The 20,111-nt window shown below is 41.6% G+C and overlaps 1 protein-coding gene across 3 annotated transcripts in view; it reads right to left on the bottom strand.

The window, feature by feature from the left end:
- Window positions 1-2,914, bottom strand: part of LOC147608583 (protein GIGANTEA-like) — an 85,379-nt gene extending 82,465 nt beyond the window's left edge. The window contains exon 1 of one of the 3 annotated variants that reach the window (XM_086788888.1): window positions 2,518-2,914. In XM_086788888.1, coding sequence (XP_086645014.1) covers window positions 2,518-2,604 — 87 coding nt within the window. In that variant the 5' untranslated portion in view covers window positions 2,605-2,914. The remainder of the gene's footprint in view (window positions 1-2,517) is intronic. The other 2 variants (XM_086788886.1, XM_086788889.1) reach the window with 2 other exon arrangements.
- Between the last annotated feature and the right edge of the window lie 17,197 nt (window positions 2,915-20,111).

The raw sequence follows: 20,111 nt of genomic DNA, 5'->3' as shown, positions 1-20,111 counted from the left end.
ACATTGCCACATCATCAAGATGTCCAGGCAGCAGTGGGCAAAGTTAATGGCGCGGGGTTGACCTAAGTAAGGATTTGCGAATGGTTTGAGGACCCGTGCTGTTTTCAAGGATTGTGCAGAAGTAGACAAGCCAATGGTTAGTCTGCCTGGCTGTCTAAGAGATTATATGACAAGTCACAGTGTTGTGTACGAGATTTAGTAGTACTACTTGAGTTGTACGAACAGCAGGCACAATAAGTACTACAGGTGTATCGACAAGTACAACAGAGTTGTAAGACCATTAAGAGTGTTGTGCATAAAGCGGGCCAGCCCAGCGTTGTAGAACCCAGGCTGTCTAAGGGTTTCACGAATTGAAGACTTGCGCAGAAAACCTTACCATTGATTTGGTGTGATTTGGGACAAAAGAATCTTTGTAAATTTGGAGGTTTTGAGTTCTTGGCTTCCGTGTGGGTAGTACCACGTGTGGTAAGACAACGTGCTCTTGGACCTCAGTTGTGCTAGAGGGGAAAGACGACTAGACAACTCATGTAGTTGCTTTGAAGTTGAAGTCACGAGGTCATCATGGGAGGTTGGAGGGGAGCTTGGAGGAGATTGGACTTCTTGTTAGAGGGGCTACATTGCCAGTGCTAGATAATCAAGCACTCAGTTGGGTGCAGTTTAACCAAATTCCTGCCGATGCCCAAGGTGTTGTAGTGCCTAGAATCGCAGGTAGGTTTGTTGTGATTCTAGTTGTGGTCCCGGTGTAGCAAGAAGGGCTTCATCAGCGGTCGTCATCAAGTTGTTCGAATTGTTTTAAAGTGTTTTCTTGGAAATCTAGTACTTGGGTGAGAAATCACCGAGTGCCCAAATAGAGATACTGGTGGGGGGGGAAAGATTATTGGGACCCAATATGGCGGACAGTGCATGAAATACACAGAGTGGTTCTTGCATCCAAGCTACTTTGCATTGTGTACTTTAATTAAGTGAATAGTTAAGATCTCTGAGGACATGCACCCATTACAATGGTATCAGAGCTCCATTTACACACTTACGTGGAAACAGTCCTATACCCATGAGATCTTGATATTTGCTTAGTTGACTCACAACAGCAAACAAGCGATAGAGAGAGCGGCTGATTTGGTGTCATCTCATGAGGAGGAAACTTCGGAGATAGAGACTTCCGGGTGCCAAGTGCGGCAACTTCAGGAGGAAACCGAACACCTCAATACATTCACTCTAATCCAGATACACATGCATTTATTACCGTAAAGAGAAGGGCTTCCATGAATAAAGCTACTTTTGATGTACATGCATAGAACACAAGTGTTAACCCCATGGACCTAGACATGACTTATTTAATCTCTAAGGGCAACTTGTTCAAGAACATGGATGGCCAAGTGGTGTTGAAGGATCCTTCTACGATGGACGGCCAGATTGATGGCTTGGAGTAGCCAAAGTCCACAATAACGACCGTAGAAAGAGCATTCTACCTCTATTAGAGGATGGGGAGAAAAGGAGATGATTCAATCTCTAAGGGCAACTTGTTCAAGCATGTGGATGCCCAAAGGATCCATCCATGATAGATGGGTAGATTGATGGCTTGGAGCAGCCAAAGTCTACAACCTGGCACGAAGAATATCCCGGCACTTCCAAGTATACAATACCTCTTTATCGGCATGATCATAGAGATAGGTATGAGGACTCTATAGATCAGTAAACCATGCCAACAACCGCAAAAAGAGCATTCTCCTTTATGTGAGGATGAGGAGAAAAGGAGATGATTCAATCTCTAAGGGCAACTTGTTCAAGAATGTAGATGGCCAAGTGGTGTTGAAGGATCCTTCAAAGATGGATGGGTAGATTGATGGCTTGGAGCAGCCAAAGTCTACAATCTGGCGTGAATAATATCCCGCCACTTCCAGGTATACAATAACTCTTTATCAGCATGATCATAGAGATAGGTACGAGGACTCCATAGATCAGTAAACCATGCCCGTAGAAAGAGAATTCTCCTCTATGTGAGGATGACGAGAAAAGACCTGCCCAAGGAAATCAGAATCGGTAACAAAGACATCAAATTCAAGAACCTCTATGGTAAGATGGGTGTTAATATGGCTCTTTCTTTTGTGAGACAATTTGAAATCACTTTTGTAAGATGAGGACTTTTGCACCTCCAAAACTCCTTTGGGTTTTGCGCAAGCTCATTCTATTAATGAAATGGATGTTATCAACAGTCTGTCACCACCAAGATCTCGAACGATCAAAGACTGATTGCCATAGCATCAGCAATCCTACCAGATGACGAAAAACCTGCTAAGGTGTGCAGAATTGCACCGTACATACATATCTTGGGAGAGGGATCTAAAACTGCAGGTCGGACACCCCCATGTCCTCAAAACATGGCATATCCGTACGGACAAACAGCTAGACATCCAGAATCATAACGAGCAGAAACAAAATACCAATTCAACTCTAATAGAACTTATCTGGGCAAGGTTCAGCAACGCAAACCCATCTGATGATGGGCCAGTGACATACCTGTCGCTGATCCAAGTCTTGTGGAGGAGGCCTGACCAGGGAAGATAACTGCAAGCTTCGAATCCATTTCTGGCGAGGAGGAGACATGGATGTGCGCAAGAGTACACAAGTAATCTGGTCTACTCGTCCTGCTTCCGAGGTCTCCTTTTTTCCACGCTCGTCAGAACCTCTGAGGAAGGGTAAAAACTGCAGAAAATGCTGATCGACTGGATAGCTCGATGATCAACTCGCAAAGCTATGCTTGCGTTTGCAGAGGAGAATCACAATGAAAGCACAGGGTTTTGTCTGCGCAGAATAGTTGATGGGTTTAGGGCAGATCAAAACAAAAGAAAAGAAGAGAGAAAGCAAACTGTGAGAGAGAGCGCGCAAATGTTCATCCGACGTGGCATCCCGCTCTGACGTGTTCTGCGATATTTACCCAATTTCTTGCCATGTCAGCCTCAAGTGGCTCGGCCGCTGTGGCCACGTCATCAAATCATGGAGATCCAGCAAAATATCTGCATGAGAATACCCAACGGTCGTCATCCTGACACGCTTCCCAAACTGCGATGGATGGCCCCCACGTGGCTCTCTGTAAGTTCAGCAAAAGATATTTCCACTTATGCGGACCCGGACACTAACACGTGAAGCCCAAGAGAGAGAGAAAATAAGAGAGAGAGAGAGAGAGAAATGGAGTCGCTTTACGCTGTCTTAGAGGGTTACACACCCAAAAGACAGAGAGACTTGAACCCAAGTGGGTTCATACCATTCCAAGGGCAATTTCACTAGCCATTTCCACCAGACTTGGGTGATAGGAATTGTCCTCTTTGTACACACACCCCCATGGGCTGCAAGAGAAGAGAGAGAAGGGAGGCAAGAGAGAGAAGAGAGAATAAGGGGGGAGAAAGAGAAAAGGCTTTTAACTTAACCTCACACGCATGCCTAGCACTCCATGAAGAGAGGAAGCTCACCACGAGAGAGAGAGAGAGAGAGAGAGAGAGAGAGAGAGAGAAACCTTGGAAGAGAGAGAGAGTGTAGTGAAAGCTACTAAAACTTTTCTTTTTTGGGGCTATTGTTTTTTATGGTCCCTAAGCAAAAGCATAATACATACATAAGCAAGCCTAGCACTCCATGAAGAGAGAGAGAGAGGAGGAAAGCAAAGAGAGAGAGAGAGGAGGAAAGCAAAGAGAGAGAGAGAGAGAGAGAGAGAGAGAGAGACAAACTTTTCCTTTTTTGGGCTATTGTTTTTTATGGTCCCTAAGCAAAAAGAAGAAGAAAAAAAGATAATATGTACATAAGCGAAGAGATTCCAATACACTACAAACTATATGGTAACATGGTTGTACCTATATCTAATGTTTCACTCTTCATAGTTTGCGGACAACTGTAAACCATTGGTAGCATCGTTTTTTTGGGGTTTTACATGTAAGCACCTATTCATGGGTTCGCAGGCCATGCGCTCTCTATCTTTTATGTTGTATCCAAGCACCAACTTTACACTACCTTTTAGTCCGAAATATACTCCTTTTTCCAACAAACAAAGGGCTTTTATCCAAGTTTGGTGACTACTCCCATTGTTCAATTCCAAGCTTCTCCCAATTGTGCCATCCTACACCTATATATACAACATATATACATACATATGTGTGTATGTATGTATGTCTATATATATATACATGTGTGTGTGTGTGTACATATATGCATACATACATCTCTCTCTCTCTCTCTCTCTCTCTCTCTCTCTCTCTCTCTCTCTCTCTCTCTCTCTCTCTCTCTCTCTCTCTCTCTCTCTCTATATATATATATATATATATATATATATATATACTGCCAATCACAACATTTTAGTATGGGGAATGTGCAAATCAATGATATTGTCACTATTGACAAATCACCATACCCACGATTTTAGGACTTGTGATTTGCAGAAAGCCTTTGTAAAACAAGCAACACCCTAAGGGCATAAAACGTTCACTGCCATGAAAACTCCCATATCACCTACATTAGGATTGGAAGACCAATTTTCTTCGTTTCCATGAAGAATTTTGACACAAAACATTGCACTGAGTACACATTTCACCTTCAAAATCATGAAGGCTTTGCATTGAAACTACGACATCATCATGCAAGACAAAGTTTTCAAACCTAGTGATATGAGAAGTGATCCATTGTAGACCTTGAAGTAAAGGAATCATGAAACTACTAAATTGTGCATCTTGTTGCTAAATAAGTTAGATAGTAAAATGAATGCATGCTTCTCAAAGGGATTTTTGGTGATATGAAAGAAAATCAAATTAGTTTCTTAATATATTAAGATATTAACAAAATTTTCCCTATGGTGTTGTTCCAGCTTGAGCTTTTTATCTTTCATATTTTCATACCATTGTAGTGTGATTTCCTCATGTTTTCAAGCTCATTCAAAGTTATGTTCTTCTCTTCTTTGGCTTGTTTCTTGGCCTCTTTAAGCTCTTCATTCAATCTCATGTTTTGTCCCTTTAGCTCATCTATTTGACTCTTTAGTTGTTTATGTGGACAAAAGGGGCTCTTTATGTTTCAACCTTTTTTTCTTAACAACATCAAATGATTCTTGTAGTTTGGTTGTTTGGGCTTGTCGAGCTTTTTGTACCTTCTTCCAAGCCTTACTTCTCGTGCTCCCATCATTTAGTGCAAGCAACCACCTCTACCTACTATAAATCATTTACTTATGGATGATCTTTGCATTTCAAGTTTATTGGTGGTGTGGCCTCTTATAATCCTCTTGCTTTTGGATCACCATGCTCTTTGTTAACACATTCTAAGTATTGGTTCAGCTCTCTATGTTGATCATAAAATTAGACAAGATGTTACAATGCATGCTCCCACCTCTAAGTACTACTTATAGGAATTGAGTAATAATTTAGCTTCATATGATTTAGACAAGTTGTTGATTATTTTTTGCACTCAATCCCTTTAGGGATTGTGCTCTTTGCAATTAAGCACATAGTCTTTTCAATTTAAGTGGTCCCAAAGGAACCATAGTAGATCATTTGTCATCTATAGAGTTAGTGGGGTTGTCTTGTAACCAAGCCATGAGGTGTTACAGTGTGGCGGTATATGATGTTGTAGTCTTACAGTGTTACAGTGTTACAATGACAGTGTTATAGTAGTGGTGTTGTAATGTTAAAGTGTTATAGTAGTGGTGTTGTAATGTTAAAGTGTTGTAATTTCAAGTGGACAATCCAATAGGTACTCCAACATGAAGATTTCAAAGCGCACCACTCCAAGGCATTTAAGGCACCACATTCTAAGAAAGGAGATACATGCCGCTACACCTACATGCATTTGGCACCTTCTAAAGATAGGAGGTCACTGACGGCATCAACATCTTCATGACTCCGGGGTTATAAGGCATTCTACCATATTCAAAGGGGATAGAGGCTATCCTATAGTTCCACCTTGTCCATTGCAAGGCTACTCTATGCTATCCATTGTAATTCTCCTTAATCCCATGTCCTTTGTGTCATTCCATTCGAAGTAGAGTTTGTTATCCCCTCACTGTAACCATTGCACGGTGCAACGAGTGGTGATTGTAACTGCTGCTCGGTAGTAATACAAATGGAGTAAGGTATTCTTGTGCACGGTTCCTTACCTAATCCTTGCTTGTCTAGTTTAATAAAATATTGCTTAAGTAAGTGTGTTATGCCATTATTTCTTCCTACTATTCTATCATGTGACTCTCCTGTGGACATATTGTCCAAGAGTGAACCAAGATATCCTCTTAGTATCCTGCCTATAGGTACACTACAAATTTGGCAACCCAACCTACTACAAGTACACGAAAAATTTGGCATGCTCGGTGGGACACTCAAGCCATTGGGAGTTCTTAGCTTTCTTTCCATGAGTTTACATTGTGTGTTCTTCATATGCCCACCTATACTCGTTCTTTTATCGATATGGATGACTAGTCCAAACTGAATCTCCCGAAGCCCTCTCTCTTTCCGTTGTTACAACTGTAGGAGGCTAATAAGCTTTGTTCCATGTATGAATCCTCCTCCACTCCTTCCCATGGTACACACAAATCTAGGAAATACTATTAGCCATAACCAAGGTGGAAATCGACCTGCTCCATAACTATTAACCACTATGTTGGCTGAGTCACTGTCACGCTGCCCACTTTTGTTAAGATATCGAGCTTAATGAGTGTTGATGCGGACATTGATGACCCACCTAGGTAGCTTCCGTACACTCATGCCCACTGGCATTTTTGGTTGATATGCTATTAGTGGAGGACAAGCTGTGTGATAGCCATATTTGAATTACTAGAGTATGGCACAATTATAGCGTCAGCTCATATAGTCGAGTTCATATAGACCGACCATTGTATGTGATATTAGAAGAGTAATTTCCCTATAATATGTACTCTTATCTCTTTATGTTAGGTTGTAGAGAAGAGAAGAACATAGAAGAAAAATTAGCCATCCATCTCTCTCATGTGTCTTGCTCTCTCTCTTGTGTGTGTATGTTTTCTTGCAAGGAACTCAAGCTCTCCTTCTCCCTCGCATTCTCTTTATGGTATTAGGGCTCTAGTTTGTGTGATCTTTCCCTTTGACTTTAGAGCAACACCTTTGGATAGCTGTGAGAGATACAAGTAAATAGAGAAGTTATTGTCTCAAATTGAGGCATATGCTGCCTGGGTGAAGGAATTGTGCGTAATTAACAATAATAAATTACATTTTTTCACATTTCGGCACGATTCGGTCACATTTTGGGCCCCTTTTTTGCTCTGCAAGTTTTCGTGCACACTCTGTGAAGGATCGATTTTGACTATATATGCCCAATTTTTTATTTGATGCAAAGTCATAGTAAAATTTTGGTTGCAAGGCAGTTTGTGCAGAGAATCTAAGTGTTGTCGGGTGTTGACAGATATATATTTATGTGACTGGTTCACATATAGTTGTTGTATAATAGTTTTATAGTATCGCAATGTTGGAGATTACAGGTTTGCTGCAAAGTGCAAAGGTTTTTAAAAAGAACCATTTTGCAAGTTGTTGGCAGGTAATTATGTCTAACAATTCATCCCATATTTTGAGTGAAAATATGGACAAGAATAACTTCCAATCATGGAAGTTCAAGATGACCAATTTCATTATGGGAAAAGGATATTGGGAGTTCATCTCACCGGTGGTGATGAAAAGGAGCCAAAGATTGGTGAAGAAAATCCCACCCTTTAGGCAAGTGCATGCATATAAAGCATGGCATGAAAGAGCCAGAAAGGTGATATACTGGTTGTCTGTCAGTGTGCAAGATATTCAATGATTGTGCATATAAAGGATGCACAAATTCCTAAGGAGGCTTGGGACACCTTGGTGAAGATGTACAGCACAAACACCCAACCTCGGAGGATGCAGCTAAAGCAAGAGCTGCACAATTTTTCAGTGAACGTGAATGGTCTTATCAAGGAATACAGCCACTTTCAGTGAACTTGAATGGTCTTATCAAGGAATACAGCCACTTTCAGTGAACTTGAATGGTATTATCAAGGAATACAGCCACTTTCAGTGAACTTGAATGGTATTATCAAGGAATACAGCCACTTTCAGTGAACTTGAATGGTATTATCAAGGAATACAGCCACTTTCAGTGAACTTGAATGGTCTTATCAAGGAATACAGTCACTTTTAGTGAACTTGAATGGTCTTATCAAGGAATACAGCCACTTTCAATCTTCCATTGGGTTCGAGAGAACTTTCCTTATTTTCAGGAATTGATTGCTCTTCTCATCTCACCACCCATGAGAAGATCAATATTGGGGGAGGTTCATCCTCTCAAAATTTAAATCAGTAGGCCTTCTACTCAGACAAATGTAGAGGTAAAGGATATCACCATCTAGAGGCCAAGGTAAAGGCCAGTTTGGAAACAAAAATCATGGGCAACAAAAATAATAGGAATCAAATATACATACAGGTGGAAGATATTACTCTTGAGGTAGGGGGAGTTAAAGAGGTTGAGGTGGTTAGCAAAGAAATAAGATTGCAAATAACATAGAGTGCTATTACGGTGGTAAAAAAACTAGGGCACATGGCAAAGGATTGCTATAAAAAGTAGATTGATGTCAAAAGTGGAAAGTTTCAGCTAGCAAAAAGCAAGGTAACTATACATCATTAAGCAAACAGGGTGATCACAGAAGTCAGTAGTTGTTTGTGATGTAACATATGCTCAATTCCATAATAGGAGATGTGTTAAGATCTGGAGATATTTGATATGTGGATTCTTGCGCCTCTAACCACATGACCAATTATGGTGAGTGGTTTAGAGATATGCAGGAAAAACTAGAATATGTGGAAACAGGTGATGATACTTTGCATCGCATTGTGCATGTTGGTAAAGTGCCATTACAGTGAAGGATGGCAAAATGAAGTACTTGGTAGATGTACTTTATGTTCCAAATATTATAACTAATTTGGTTTCTGTTGAACAGATAGTTGAGCAAGGTCTACAAGTGAGGTTTAATCCTCAAAGAGGTTTTGTGAAAGACTTCAAAAATCTGTGCCGCTTGGTTGCAAATGGTAACAGAAATGGCTTGGATGGCTTTAAATGTGAACATTCCTAAGGTGAAGGCAACCATGTTTACGCATAGGATAGGTGTCATTGTTGCAGAAATTGATATATGGCACAAGCACATTGGTCACGTGAATATACAGTGGGCTAAAGTCTATGCATGCCCAAAATATTATTAAAGGTTTGCCGAAGTTTAAAGTTGATGGTATCACAAGGTATGTGAAACATGCTTGCTTGGTGAGCAAGCTAAACATTCTCTCACACATGAAAAGCATATTAGTGCAAGGCCATTGGATGTTATACATTCGGATGTGTGGGACTGACTAAGACTAAAACAATTGTAGGTTGTAGATATTATGTTACATTCACATTGAGGATCACAATATTAAAGTAAGGATTTATTTCATGAAGGATAAAAGTGAGGTGTTTTCTTACTTTCAAATATTCAAAGCCTTGGTGGAGAAAGAAAAAGACATGTAAATAAAATGCTGGAGATCAAATGGTGGGGGAGAGTATTTCTCCAATGAGTTTAGTGATTTATTAAGAGATCAGGGAATCAAGAGACAATTCACATTCAAGTACACTCCACACAATAGAATGGTGTTGCAAAAAGGAAAATAGGCACATTACAGAAGTGGCATGTGCCTTGATGTTTGAAAAGAATATGCCATATTATTTTTTGATATACAAACATCACTATGCATACATGGTTAAAACAATATAGGAGTTGGAGCCAACTTGTTTTGAGTAGACACTTGGAAATAAAAAATGGAAAGATGCCATGAATGAGGAGATGGCAGCATTGGATGCAAATGCATTGTGGGAGTTAGTGCCTTTACCTAAGGAAGAGAAGGAATTTTGAAAAAAATGGGTGTATAAAGTCAAGTATAACTCAGATGGATTAGTAAGCAGGTATCAGTTAAGTAAAACTCAGATGGATTAGTAAGCAGGTATAAGTCAAGTATAACTCAGATGGATTAGTAAGTAGGTATAAGGCAAGATTGGTTGCCAATGGTTATGCGCAGAGACCTATTGCCAAGGATTATGCACAGAGACTGAAGGCATTGACTATGAGAAGACATTGAGCCGGGTTGCAAGAATGTTAAACCATGAGAGCTACCATTGCTATGGCTATAGTGAAGGGTTAGTCTTTACATCAGATGGATGTAAGTTGCAGTATTTCTTGGGTAAAGAGGTGGTAAGATCACCTCATGGCATTTTGTTATTACAGAGGCAATATGCCTTGGACATGTTGTTCAAGTATTATATAATAGGTTGTCAGCTTATTTCAGTGCCATTGGAGTAGAATACAAAGCTTTTTGTAAATACAGGTGAGCTTTTAGAGGACCCCACTATGTATAAGTGCATAGTGGGTAGCTTGATCTACATGTCCATTACTAGTCCAAACTTGAGTTATGATGGCACACTTGTGGGTCAATTTATGCAAGCCCCCAACCAGGAAGCCACACTTGGATGTGGCTAGATGGATTCTCAGGTACATAAAGTCCAAAATTGATTATGGACTTTTCTATAAGGCTCACACAAAGATACAGCTACATGGATACATAGATGCTAATTGGGCTAATAGGAGATCTACCAGCAACTTTATGTTTTCTTTTGGGAGTGTTGCTATGAGTTGGAGCAGTAAGAAATAACGAATAGTTGTCTTATCGAGTACAAAGGTAGAGTATAGGGGCACTGTTATGGTTGCTTATGAGGTAGCTTGCTACATAGGGCTGTTGTCATTATTGTGATAACATGAGTAGCATACAACTAGCCAGTAATCCAGCATATCATGTTAGGACAAAGCAAATTGAGGTGCATTATCACTTTGTAAGAGAGAAGGTTCTAGCAGGTGATGTAAATTTAGTATATGTCAGCACAGAGGAATAGGTGGCTCACATCTTCATGAAGGCATTGGGCACAGAGAAGCTCCACAAGTTTAGGTGCTTGCTTAGAGTTCAGTGTGTGGAGTTGAGCTCAAGGGGGAGTGTTGAGATATCGAGCTCAACTACTATTGTATCTTAGACATTGATGACCCGCTTGGGTTATAGCTTCTACACTTATGCTAGTGGTGGCATGGTTGGTGAGATTATGGTTGATATGCCACCAGTGATGGACAATAGGCTATGTGATAACTATATTTGGGTTACCACAGTATGGCATAGTTATAGTGCTAACTCATATAGTCGAGTTCACACTATGAACTGACCATTGTATGTTATAGTAGGAGAGTACTTTCCCTTATAGTATGTACTCTTATATCTTTATGTTAATGGCTGTAGACAAGAGAAGAAGATGGAAGACCATTGGACTGACCATTGTATGCTCTAGTAGGAGAGCACTTTCCATTATAGTATATATCCTTATCTCTTTATGTTAATGGCTATAACAAGAGAAGAAGATAGAAGGAAATTCAGCCATCCATCTCTCTCTTGTGTCTCTCTCTCTCTCGTATGTGTGTGTTTGCTTACAAGGAACTCAAGCTCTCCCTCTCCCTTGCATTCTCTTTTTTAGAGGTTTTGCCATGGAAGACATGGATGACCATGGTTGATGCTTCCTTGGCCATGTGTAGGAGCAAGGGATTGGATCGGGAGGATTCTTATGTGGTACTCTTTCCTTTCACATTAGAAGGCTTTGTGCTAACAAATGGTTCGGCCAGTTCCCTGTGGATCACTTTGTAGATTGGTCCACCATGAGGAAAACCTTTCTTAGGACATTCTAATCAGGCAACTATGAAGACCTCATTCTACAAGAACTAGGGAAGATGAAGCTCTTGTCTAGGGAAAGTGTAGCAAAGCTCATGACACAAACCACCGTGTTGGTGGCGCACCTATCAGCATACCCATAAGACTTCATGGTGCATCAGTGGTGGTGGGTGATTCATGATTTGCCTAGGACAACCCAACAAAAGATTTGGGAAAGTATACCAGTCACCACCTTGGTAGACTTTTAAGAGTTGGCCACCCAACTGGAAAATGCACATACAATGTTTGAACATGATACGGGCTCCCTAACTCTCGGACGAGCCAATTGCTTAGCTTAAGCTTGAACTGGAGGCACTGAAGCTGAGCTAGAAGTCTCAAAAGGAAGAAATCACTTTAGCATAACTTAAGAAGGATATTGAGGATTGCGAGTTTTATCATCAAGTTTCTAGAAAAGGAAAGGTCTCTATTGTGCACTCTGTTAGTCTCCTAGGCATGCCAGCTCAGAATGTTCCAATATTGCTCCATCAATGAGAAGAATGGGCATGCTAGCTTAGAATGTTTCAAGTGGAAATATTGCTCCATCAATGAGAAAAATGGGCATGAGGATAAGGATTGTTAGTGTCTTAAGGGATTCTGCCAACTACACTAGCAATCACAACTTCCTACCCTAAACTCTCTTGCCACCCCCACTGGTCATCATACTACCCCCATTGGTCATTATACTACCCCTTATGGTGCAACACCCTCCACCTAATCTCCACAAACCCCTCTCTTTCCAAATCCTCCATTCAGTAAACCCTACCACTGTGGGAGCTACCCCTACCCATCCTAGTAGTCACCCCCCATAATCACCCAATTATGTGCTACAATTGTGGGGAGTATGGACACTTCCAGAGCCAATGTTCCTTACCAGAAGGCTCATCTCCATGTAAGTTATGCCTAGAGGTGAAAGCTCACTATGCCATGAACTGCCCAAGATTTTAAAAAAAGTGCTTGTGTTGCACTACGCCCATCACATTTCACATTTCCTCTCTCTCACTTGATTTCAATTAGGTAAGCTTGAGGCTACTCCTTTTGTTAACAATCCTAAAATGGGATTTATTATGGTGATAGACATAGATTAAGAAACATAATTAAGGTGGATTAAACCACAATAAAACCTCCATAAGAGAGAGAGAGAGAGAGAGAGAGAGAGAGAGAGAGAGAATGCACGCTCAACGGTCAATTCTATTGCATATTACAAATGAACCATACAATGATATAGGCTTTCTAGCCTCATCCCACTTTACATGTCATCATGCATGCGGCACTCCATTTTCCACTCTTTGGGTCAACACTCACACACCATATAATATCATATGTGGCATTCTTATCTTACCACAATATCTTGCATCTCTAGGGTGCTTTCCCACATACACACAACACTGCGATTACATCTCTCAACACCCCCTCTTAATCAAGGTGTTCCACAACTCATCCATCACCCATCACTCGTATATCAATGTATCATTACACAACTACAATCGCTACCTCTCAACACTCCCCCTCAATGATACATTAGAGTTTCCATCAAACAAACATGTGTGTGTGTGTCTACCATCTTAGACATCTAGTCTATTTTGAGCCGACTTGCTCACAGCAAAACCACTGAGTTCGATTTGAACATAGAAGTTCGGGTGGGAACCAACCCATGAGCATGCACCTCACACATGCACCTCACACGTGCATCACTCATGCACACATCACCACAACCATTTCGAGCTTCTCGGTGAGCTCGGGCAGAGCAACCCTCATACCAATGGGTGAGAACAAAAAATACATATCTCGTTTTGAGCTTTTATCTGCTCGAGTACGATTACCCTCATAATCATGGGTGAAAAGTAATCATTTTGGGCAGTGGACCCAATGTAAAAAATCATCCATGGCTTTGTATTTGTGAAGCCGATATTTTCTTGCTATTTCAGGGTGCTACTTTTTGCTTTTAAAGCATGTGAATAAGGCTTACAATAGAAAACGTGTGTGTGTAAATCAAGTACATAGTATATGCTTCTTAAAAAGCATGTGAACAAGGGCTTTATCAAAATAGACCCTTTGATGTTTTGAAAGGTTGTGACCTTTTCACAAATTTAAAAAAAAACAATTTGTTGTTGACCAATGGGCCCCACTTGTTCAACGTGCCAAATGCCTTAGCGTTGTTGCACATTACTCTAGAAGCACCGCAGCAACTTTGCCAAATGCCTTAGCGTTGTTGCACATTACTTTGGAAGTACCACACCAACTTTGCCAGAGTTGCCAGTTCCGTTACGCGCCAACATTGTAGTTACCCCTCTGGTCATCTTCCTCGTTGCGCTATTTGCTACCTTGCCTCACTAAGATTCCATGGTGACCTTCTTGCTCATGCTCTTCTTCTTCTTAGAGTGCCCGCCTCATCATCATAGCCAGTGTTGCTTCCATCGTAAAACTGACTGCTGCTATTGAAGTTGCTCATTTTTGTTGAGACTGCCAATCTACTAATTGAGACATCATATCCATACTTGTTCTTGTGCATGTTGCTATAAGCTATGGAAAGTATCGCTAGCTTGCAAACGGCCACACCCACGACTCTGTGGTTTGTAAGTAGCATGTCACCAGCATTTGCTCCACTCTGTGTCGCTTGCTTACCATTAGAGTGGCATACAAGCAGATATGTAGCAATAGTAATATCCCTATGGCTAACACATTCCAGGAGACAATCTAGCATCCTCTATCTCCCGTAGTCTTCTTTAGCCCACCTTTCTTCTGCCCTGAGCTCGCCATGCCAGCTTTGATCAGCTGCTCTAGCTTCTTCAAGAGCCCTGCTCAATTTCTTTGCAGGCAATTGCCTGCTACATCAAAAGTTGATGCTCACCCATCTACTATTGAGCTTGCTCTCTCTTGCGTACTCTACACAAGTCTCCATGTGTAGCTCATCTCTTCTGCAACAATTTCATGACTATGAAACCTCTTCTAGGAGTTTCCATAGCCATGGCCCATAGTGTGATGTTGAGCCCATCATCGCTGTCATTTTCCATGCCACCTTGTGATGGATTTGTGAGCTCTCCTATCAAGCTCCATATGTAGCTTACCATTGCTGCAAATATTTACCTCTCCGTGAAGGTCTGTAGTGACCACCATTATGGCCATGATGAGCTCACAATTGAGCTCCAATGTGTATGCCTTTCTTGTTGCATACAACTTCTTCAAGGTTGCTTATCCAAGGTGGTATCTTGCAAGAAATGGAGGTGCCACACATGGTGAAAGCTCCATGACTTCCACCGATCATTGCCCATCTTCCATGATTGAGCTCCATGAGCCATGCCCTTCCAACATGCCCCAATATGGACTGCAACCAGCCCATCTTTGCTTGCCACCATGACAAGCACGCATCTCCTCCAGTCTTTGCTCACAAGCAAAGAACCTTGGGATTCATCCATCCCATCAAGAACCCTTCACACTTGAGCATTCTTCCATGCTCCAATAACCAAAAACATTGAGGCAAAACTTCACAAATTGCCTCCAATGGCAGCTTCCTTGTTGACACCAAAGACTCCATAGCCTTCATACTTGCTGAAATCTCCATTTTTAGCTTCCATGATGATGAGCAGGCTCTCCATGTTGCAAAACTCCCATTCACAACTCTCTTGGGTAGCTTCTATGCAACCTCCTTGTTGCAAATCTCCTTGTTGCAATCTCCTTGTTGCAACCTCCTTGTTGTTGTTGCAAATCTCCTCTCAAACTTCAGAATGGCAGCTCCCATTTGCAGCTCTCTTGGGGAGCTTCTATGCAACGTCCTTGTTATACAAATCTCCTCTCAAACTTGAGAATGGCAGCTCCCATTTGCAACTCTCTTGGGTAGCTTCTATGCAACCTCCTTGTTGCAAATCTCTCTCAAATCCTCACAAATGCAAATCCAAATGATAATATGAGTGTGCTTAATTTTTTCCATAATAAACTGAAAATAATGCTTAATCAAATAAACACAACCAAAAATTCTATACATAAATATTTACCATGACCAAGAGCCCACCCAAGCTCTGATACCATGTTAACAATCCTAAAATGGGATTTATCATGGTGATAGACATAGATTAAGAAAAATAATTAAAATGAATTAAACCACACTAAAAACTCCATGAGAGAGAGAGAGAGAGAGAGAGAGAGAGAGAGAGAGAGAGATTGCACACTCAACACTCAATTCTATTTCATCTTACAAATGAATCATACAATGATATAAGCTTTCTAGCCTTATCCCACTTTACATGTCATCATCCATGTGGCACTCCATTTTCCACTCTTTTGGTCAACACTCACACACCATACAATATCACATGTGGCATTCTTATCTTACCACAATATCTTGCACCTCTAGGGTGCTTTCCCACATACACACAACACCGCAATTACATCTCTCAATGCCTTTAACTTCCATGGCTCACTCCAACCCCCATCCGTTATTCTTCCATGTTGTATGTAATAGTTGCTCCCATGAGAATCTAGAGGAATTTCACCCCACTACTTCTATTGTAGCAATCACTTAGGCTCAAAGCAAGGCTAAAGGACCACTAGAATGTACCTCTACCAGCAAATAAAAAGGATGTCATAGATCGTGCATTCCTTCAAGCTTTGCATGTGATTTCTAGACTACTCCCCCCCCCATGCTTGGGGACCTCCCAATAGAACCCTCCAAGGATAGTGACTCACCCCTATCCATGGTTACCCTCCTCCACCAATCCAAAGTAGAACTCTTCTTATATGACCAAATCCATTCCGGTCTAGCTATGTGCTAATAACTTAGCACTCTACTCTAGACCATAGCTAAGTTGGACAATATAATCTTCACGTAATTGGTTGTTTAGGGATTGGTGGTTCTTCCACTACCTCTCTCACCACAGTCCTTGCCTCACAGTTTAGATCAACAGAATATCTCTCTTTGGTACCGCCATTGACAGAGGATCTGGAGTGAATTTGATGCCCGACTTCACCTTGGAAGTTGTGGGCCTCCCCATCACTAAACCAGCCCTAACTTCTCTGTCAAAATGGCTGACAAGCGGGGTGTTACCCCCTTGGGCATTGTGGATCATGTCAAAGTAGATGTGGAAGGCACTAGCTTCTTTCTAGATTTTGTGGTGTGATCTTCAGGTCACTTATTCTCGTTTGATTGGACGTTGAGGTGAAGGCATTGTTGCATGACTAGAAAGGAGACCAGAGGAACACTTTGAGGTGACTAAACTAGGTAAACCACTCACCAATTAGCACAAGGGCAAGAGGAACACTTTGAGGTGGTTAACCTAGATGAACCACCCAACAACAGGCACATGGGCAAGAGGACCTCCATTCCTTTTGATGAAAAGAACCTTAGAAGCATCAATCCCAAGAGTTCTACACCAGCTCCCCCTAAGCCCCAGCCCCCTCTAGTTCTTCCATTTCACCCACTTTTGACTCTTCCACTTTATACACTTCAGACGCTCCAATCATACCACTTTTTAGGAGTTGTAAGAAGACCTTTGGTGATTTCCCTATCTCCAATCAACCTGCTCATGACCCAATTGTTCTTTCCCAAAGCAGCTACCCCTGGCACAACACCACAACTCTCCTCTTGTCTCATGATCCTATCTGAGAATTCAATCTAGGTACGGAACCAAATCCCAAACCCATACTTTTAGCTTCTTGGCTCTGGGATCACCCCACTACTAAATCAAGCCAATAGCTTCTTCCATTCTTACAGGGTCATATTCACATCAACCTATATAGATTTGGAGGGTGTTCTAGCAGACATAGGGGTTCACATTATCCTTGCTATGGAAGGAACTTGTCTCGTGTAGGGTAGGGTTACAATCTCAACCCTAAATATTCATAGGCTATCAAAGTCAAGCTAGAAAAAATGGAAGTAGTTTACATCATCTCTCCAGTTAAGCATTTAGAGTGGCTTACACCTATAGTCATCTCACCTAAGAAGAAGAGCAATAAGACTAGGGTCTGTGTGGACTTCTGGGAACTTAACAAAGTGATAATCAAGGATGGCTTTCCAATCCCTTTTAGCGGATAGAGTCTTGGAAGGTGTGGTTGTGGCAATGCACTCTATAGCTTTATGGATGGGTTCAGTGGGCTATGATCAAGTGGCCATCCATGTGGCTGAAAGGGAAAAAACTTCTTTTGTCACCCAATGTGGGGTACCTACATTTCTAACAAAATGCCATTCAAGCTCTGTACTGCTCCTTCCACTTTCTAGAGGAAAACCACACCATTATTTTTAGAGAATACTTAAACACTTTCCTTTGGAAATTTTCAGAGAATACTTAAACACTTTCCTTTGGACATTTTTGAACTTCTCCAACTTCACAGGTGCTCACCTTATCTCTCATCATTTGGAAGCTGATGAGCATTTGTCCCAACTAGCCTTGGCTTTCAACAAATGTCATCACTCTAAGGTGCACCTTACTCCATTTAAATGCCATTTTTGGATGTCCAAGGTGGCCTCCTTGGCCATATTATCTCTATAGAAGGACTAGCCCTAAATCTCTATAAGATTATGGCCATCCTTTGCCTCTTTCTACTCCACTCAATCCCAAGGGTTGTCAAGTATTTGTAGGACACACCAGCAATCATGCTCATTTCATTCACATGGATGCTGATATAGCTCTTCCCATCACTTGCTTGGTAAGTCCTTCCACCCTTTCCCATTGGTATATTGGTGATTTTGAAGCCTTTACTTACCTTAAACAATACATGACTGAGGCCCCCCATCCTGATCACCCTAGATTGGGCTATAATTTTCCATGTGCACACAGATGCTAGCTTAACACCTGTGGGAGTGGTTCTCACCCAACCTAGCCAAGAATACTAAATAGACCGCCCTATCTACTATGCAAGCCATCTTCTCATGCATGGCTGTGTGGAACTATAGCGCCATAGAGGGGGAAGTTCTTGCCATTGTCTATGCTTGCCCAAAAGTTCCAGGATTACCTTATGGGCACCTACTTTATAGTCATCTCCGACCACCATGCTTTGAATTACATTCTCAATAAACCACTAGTAATGGGTTGTGTGTGGTGGTGATTGCACCTCTTCTAGGAATTTGACTTCCAAATCTTGCTCAGACCCGATTGGGCAACCCAGGAGGTGTAAAAACATCTTGGTCATGCCAGTGACTATGCCACCAAATGGGCAGAGCTTGCTTTACCCCAAACAAAACTGCACACACTATGGCTAGGTTTCTTTATGATCATACCTTTACCCGCTTTGGATGTCCCGTGAAGATCACCAAGACCAAGGGTCCCACTTTGTCAACAAAATGATCAGCAAGACTAAGGGTTCCACTTTCTCAACAAAGTGATTTCACCACCCTCGTCACCCAGTTTCAAATCTTCCACAGGAAATCTTGGCCTATTACTCTAGGGCTAATGGATAGGCTGAGAGTACCAATAAGGTCCTATGCCACATCTTGCAAAAAACCTTATCATCAACATCCCACCCATTGGTTCTTGATGCCCTTCTAGGAACCCTTTGGGCCTACCATACAACATATAAGGCGATACTCCCTTTCAACTTGTGGCACACTCCCTTTTAGCTTGCTTTTTGGTCTAAAGGCCATCCTGCCATCCTCTAAAAATGGTGCTAGATGTGTTTACTGCCCAAATTAGCATATTCCACACAAATCCTTTTCCCTTTCCATCTTAGATGAAACCAGAATCAGAGCAGGTCAAGCTTTGGAAGCAGAGCAGTGCTGATAGGCACCTTTGTCACCTCAATTTTCTAAAGGGATTTGGTACTTTTCTATCAAGCACAATACTTAAAATGTGTAAAGAAGCTCATTCCCACTTGGGAAGTTCCTTTCAAAGTGCGGGAGATCCTTGCCCAAGGTGCAGTCGAACTCTAGACATCGAACTCTAGACATTAGCCGAGCAAACCCTTCCACTTATCGATGGATCCCACCTTAAACGGTACCGCTCTCTTTCCACCCTTGTTAGTAAATCCAAAAAAAAAGAATAAAGAAAAAAGAAAAAAGAAAAAAAAAAGGAGGCAATGCTGAAACCCGTTTTCTTGTCGGAAGGCTCCTCCAAAAGCAAGAAAAAGAAAAAAACGTACATTACCTCTCCATGATTGTGTCTAGGTTGCTCTTTCCCACCCATACATTTCACATGTTATCTTTGCCTCACCTTTGTCATCCCCTTTGGCCGCTTCAACCACTAACTTAACCCTTTCCACCATCAGGTCTCTCTCACCTTGGTGCTATTGTGGGGCTACCACCATCATCCCCTACACTTTTGTGGTCGAATTCTGGGCTTGGATGAGGAAGCCACTATAGATTCACCAAGTTTAGGGCATTGGTGGGAAGGAACTCCCTTGTTTACA

The sequence above is a fragment of the Cibotium barometz genome, chromosome 53, assembly GCF_041138505.1.
Source record: "Cibotium barometz isolate CiBa-2024 chromosome 53, ASM4113850v1, whole genome shotgun sequence".
NCBI lineage: Eukaryota > Viridiplantae > Streptophyta > Polypodiopsida > Cyatheales > Cibotiaceae > Cibotium > Cibotium barometz.
The sequence above is the reverse complement of the archived record's forward strand: the minus strand, read 5'-3'. Positions and strand labels throughout refer to the sequence as shown.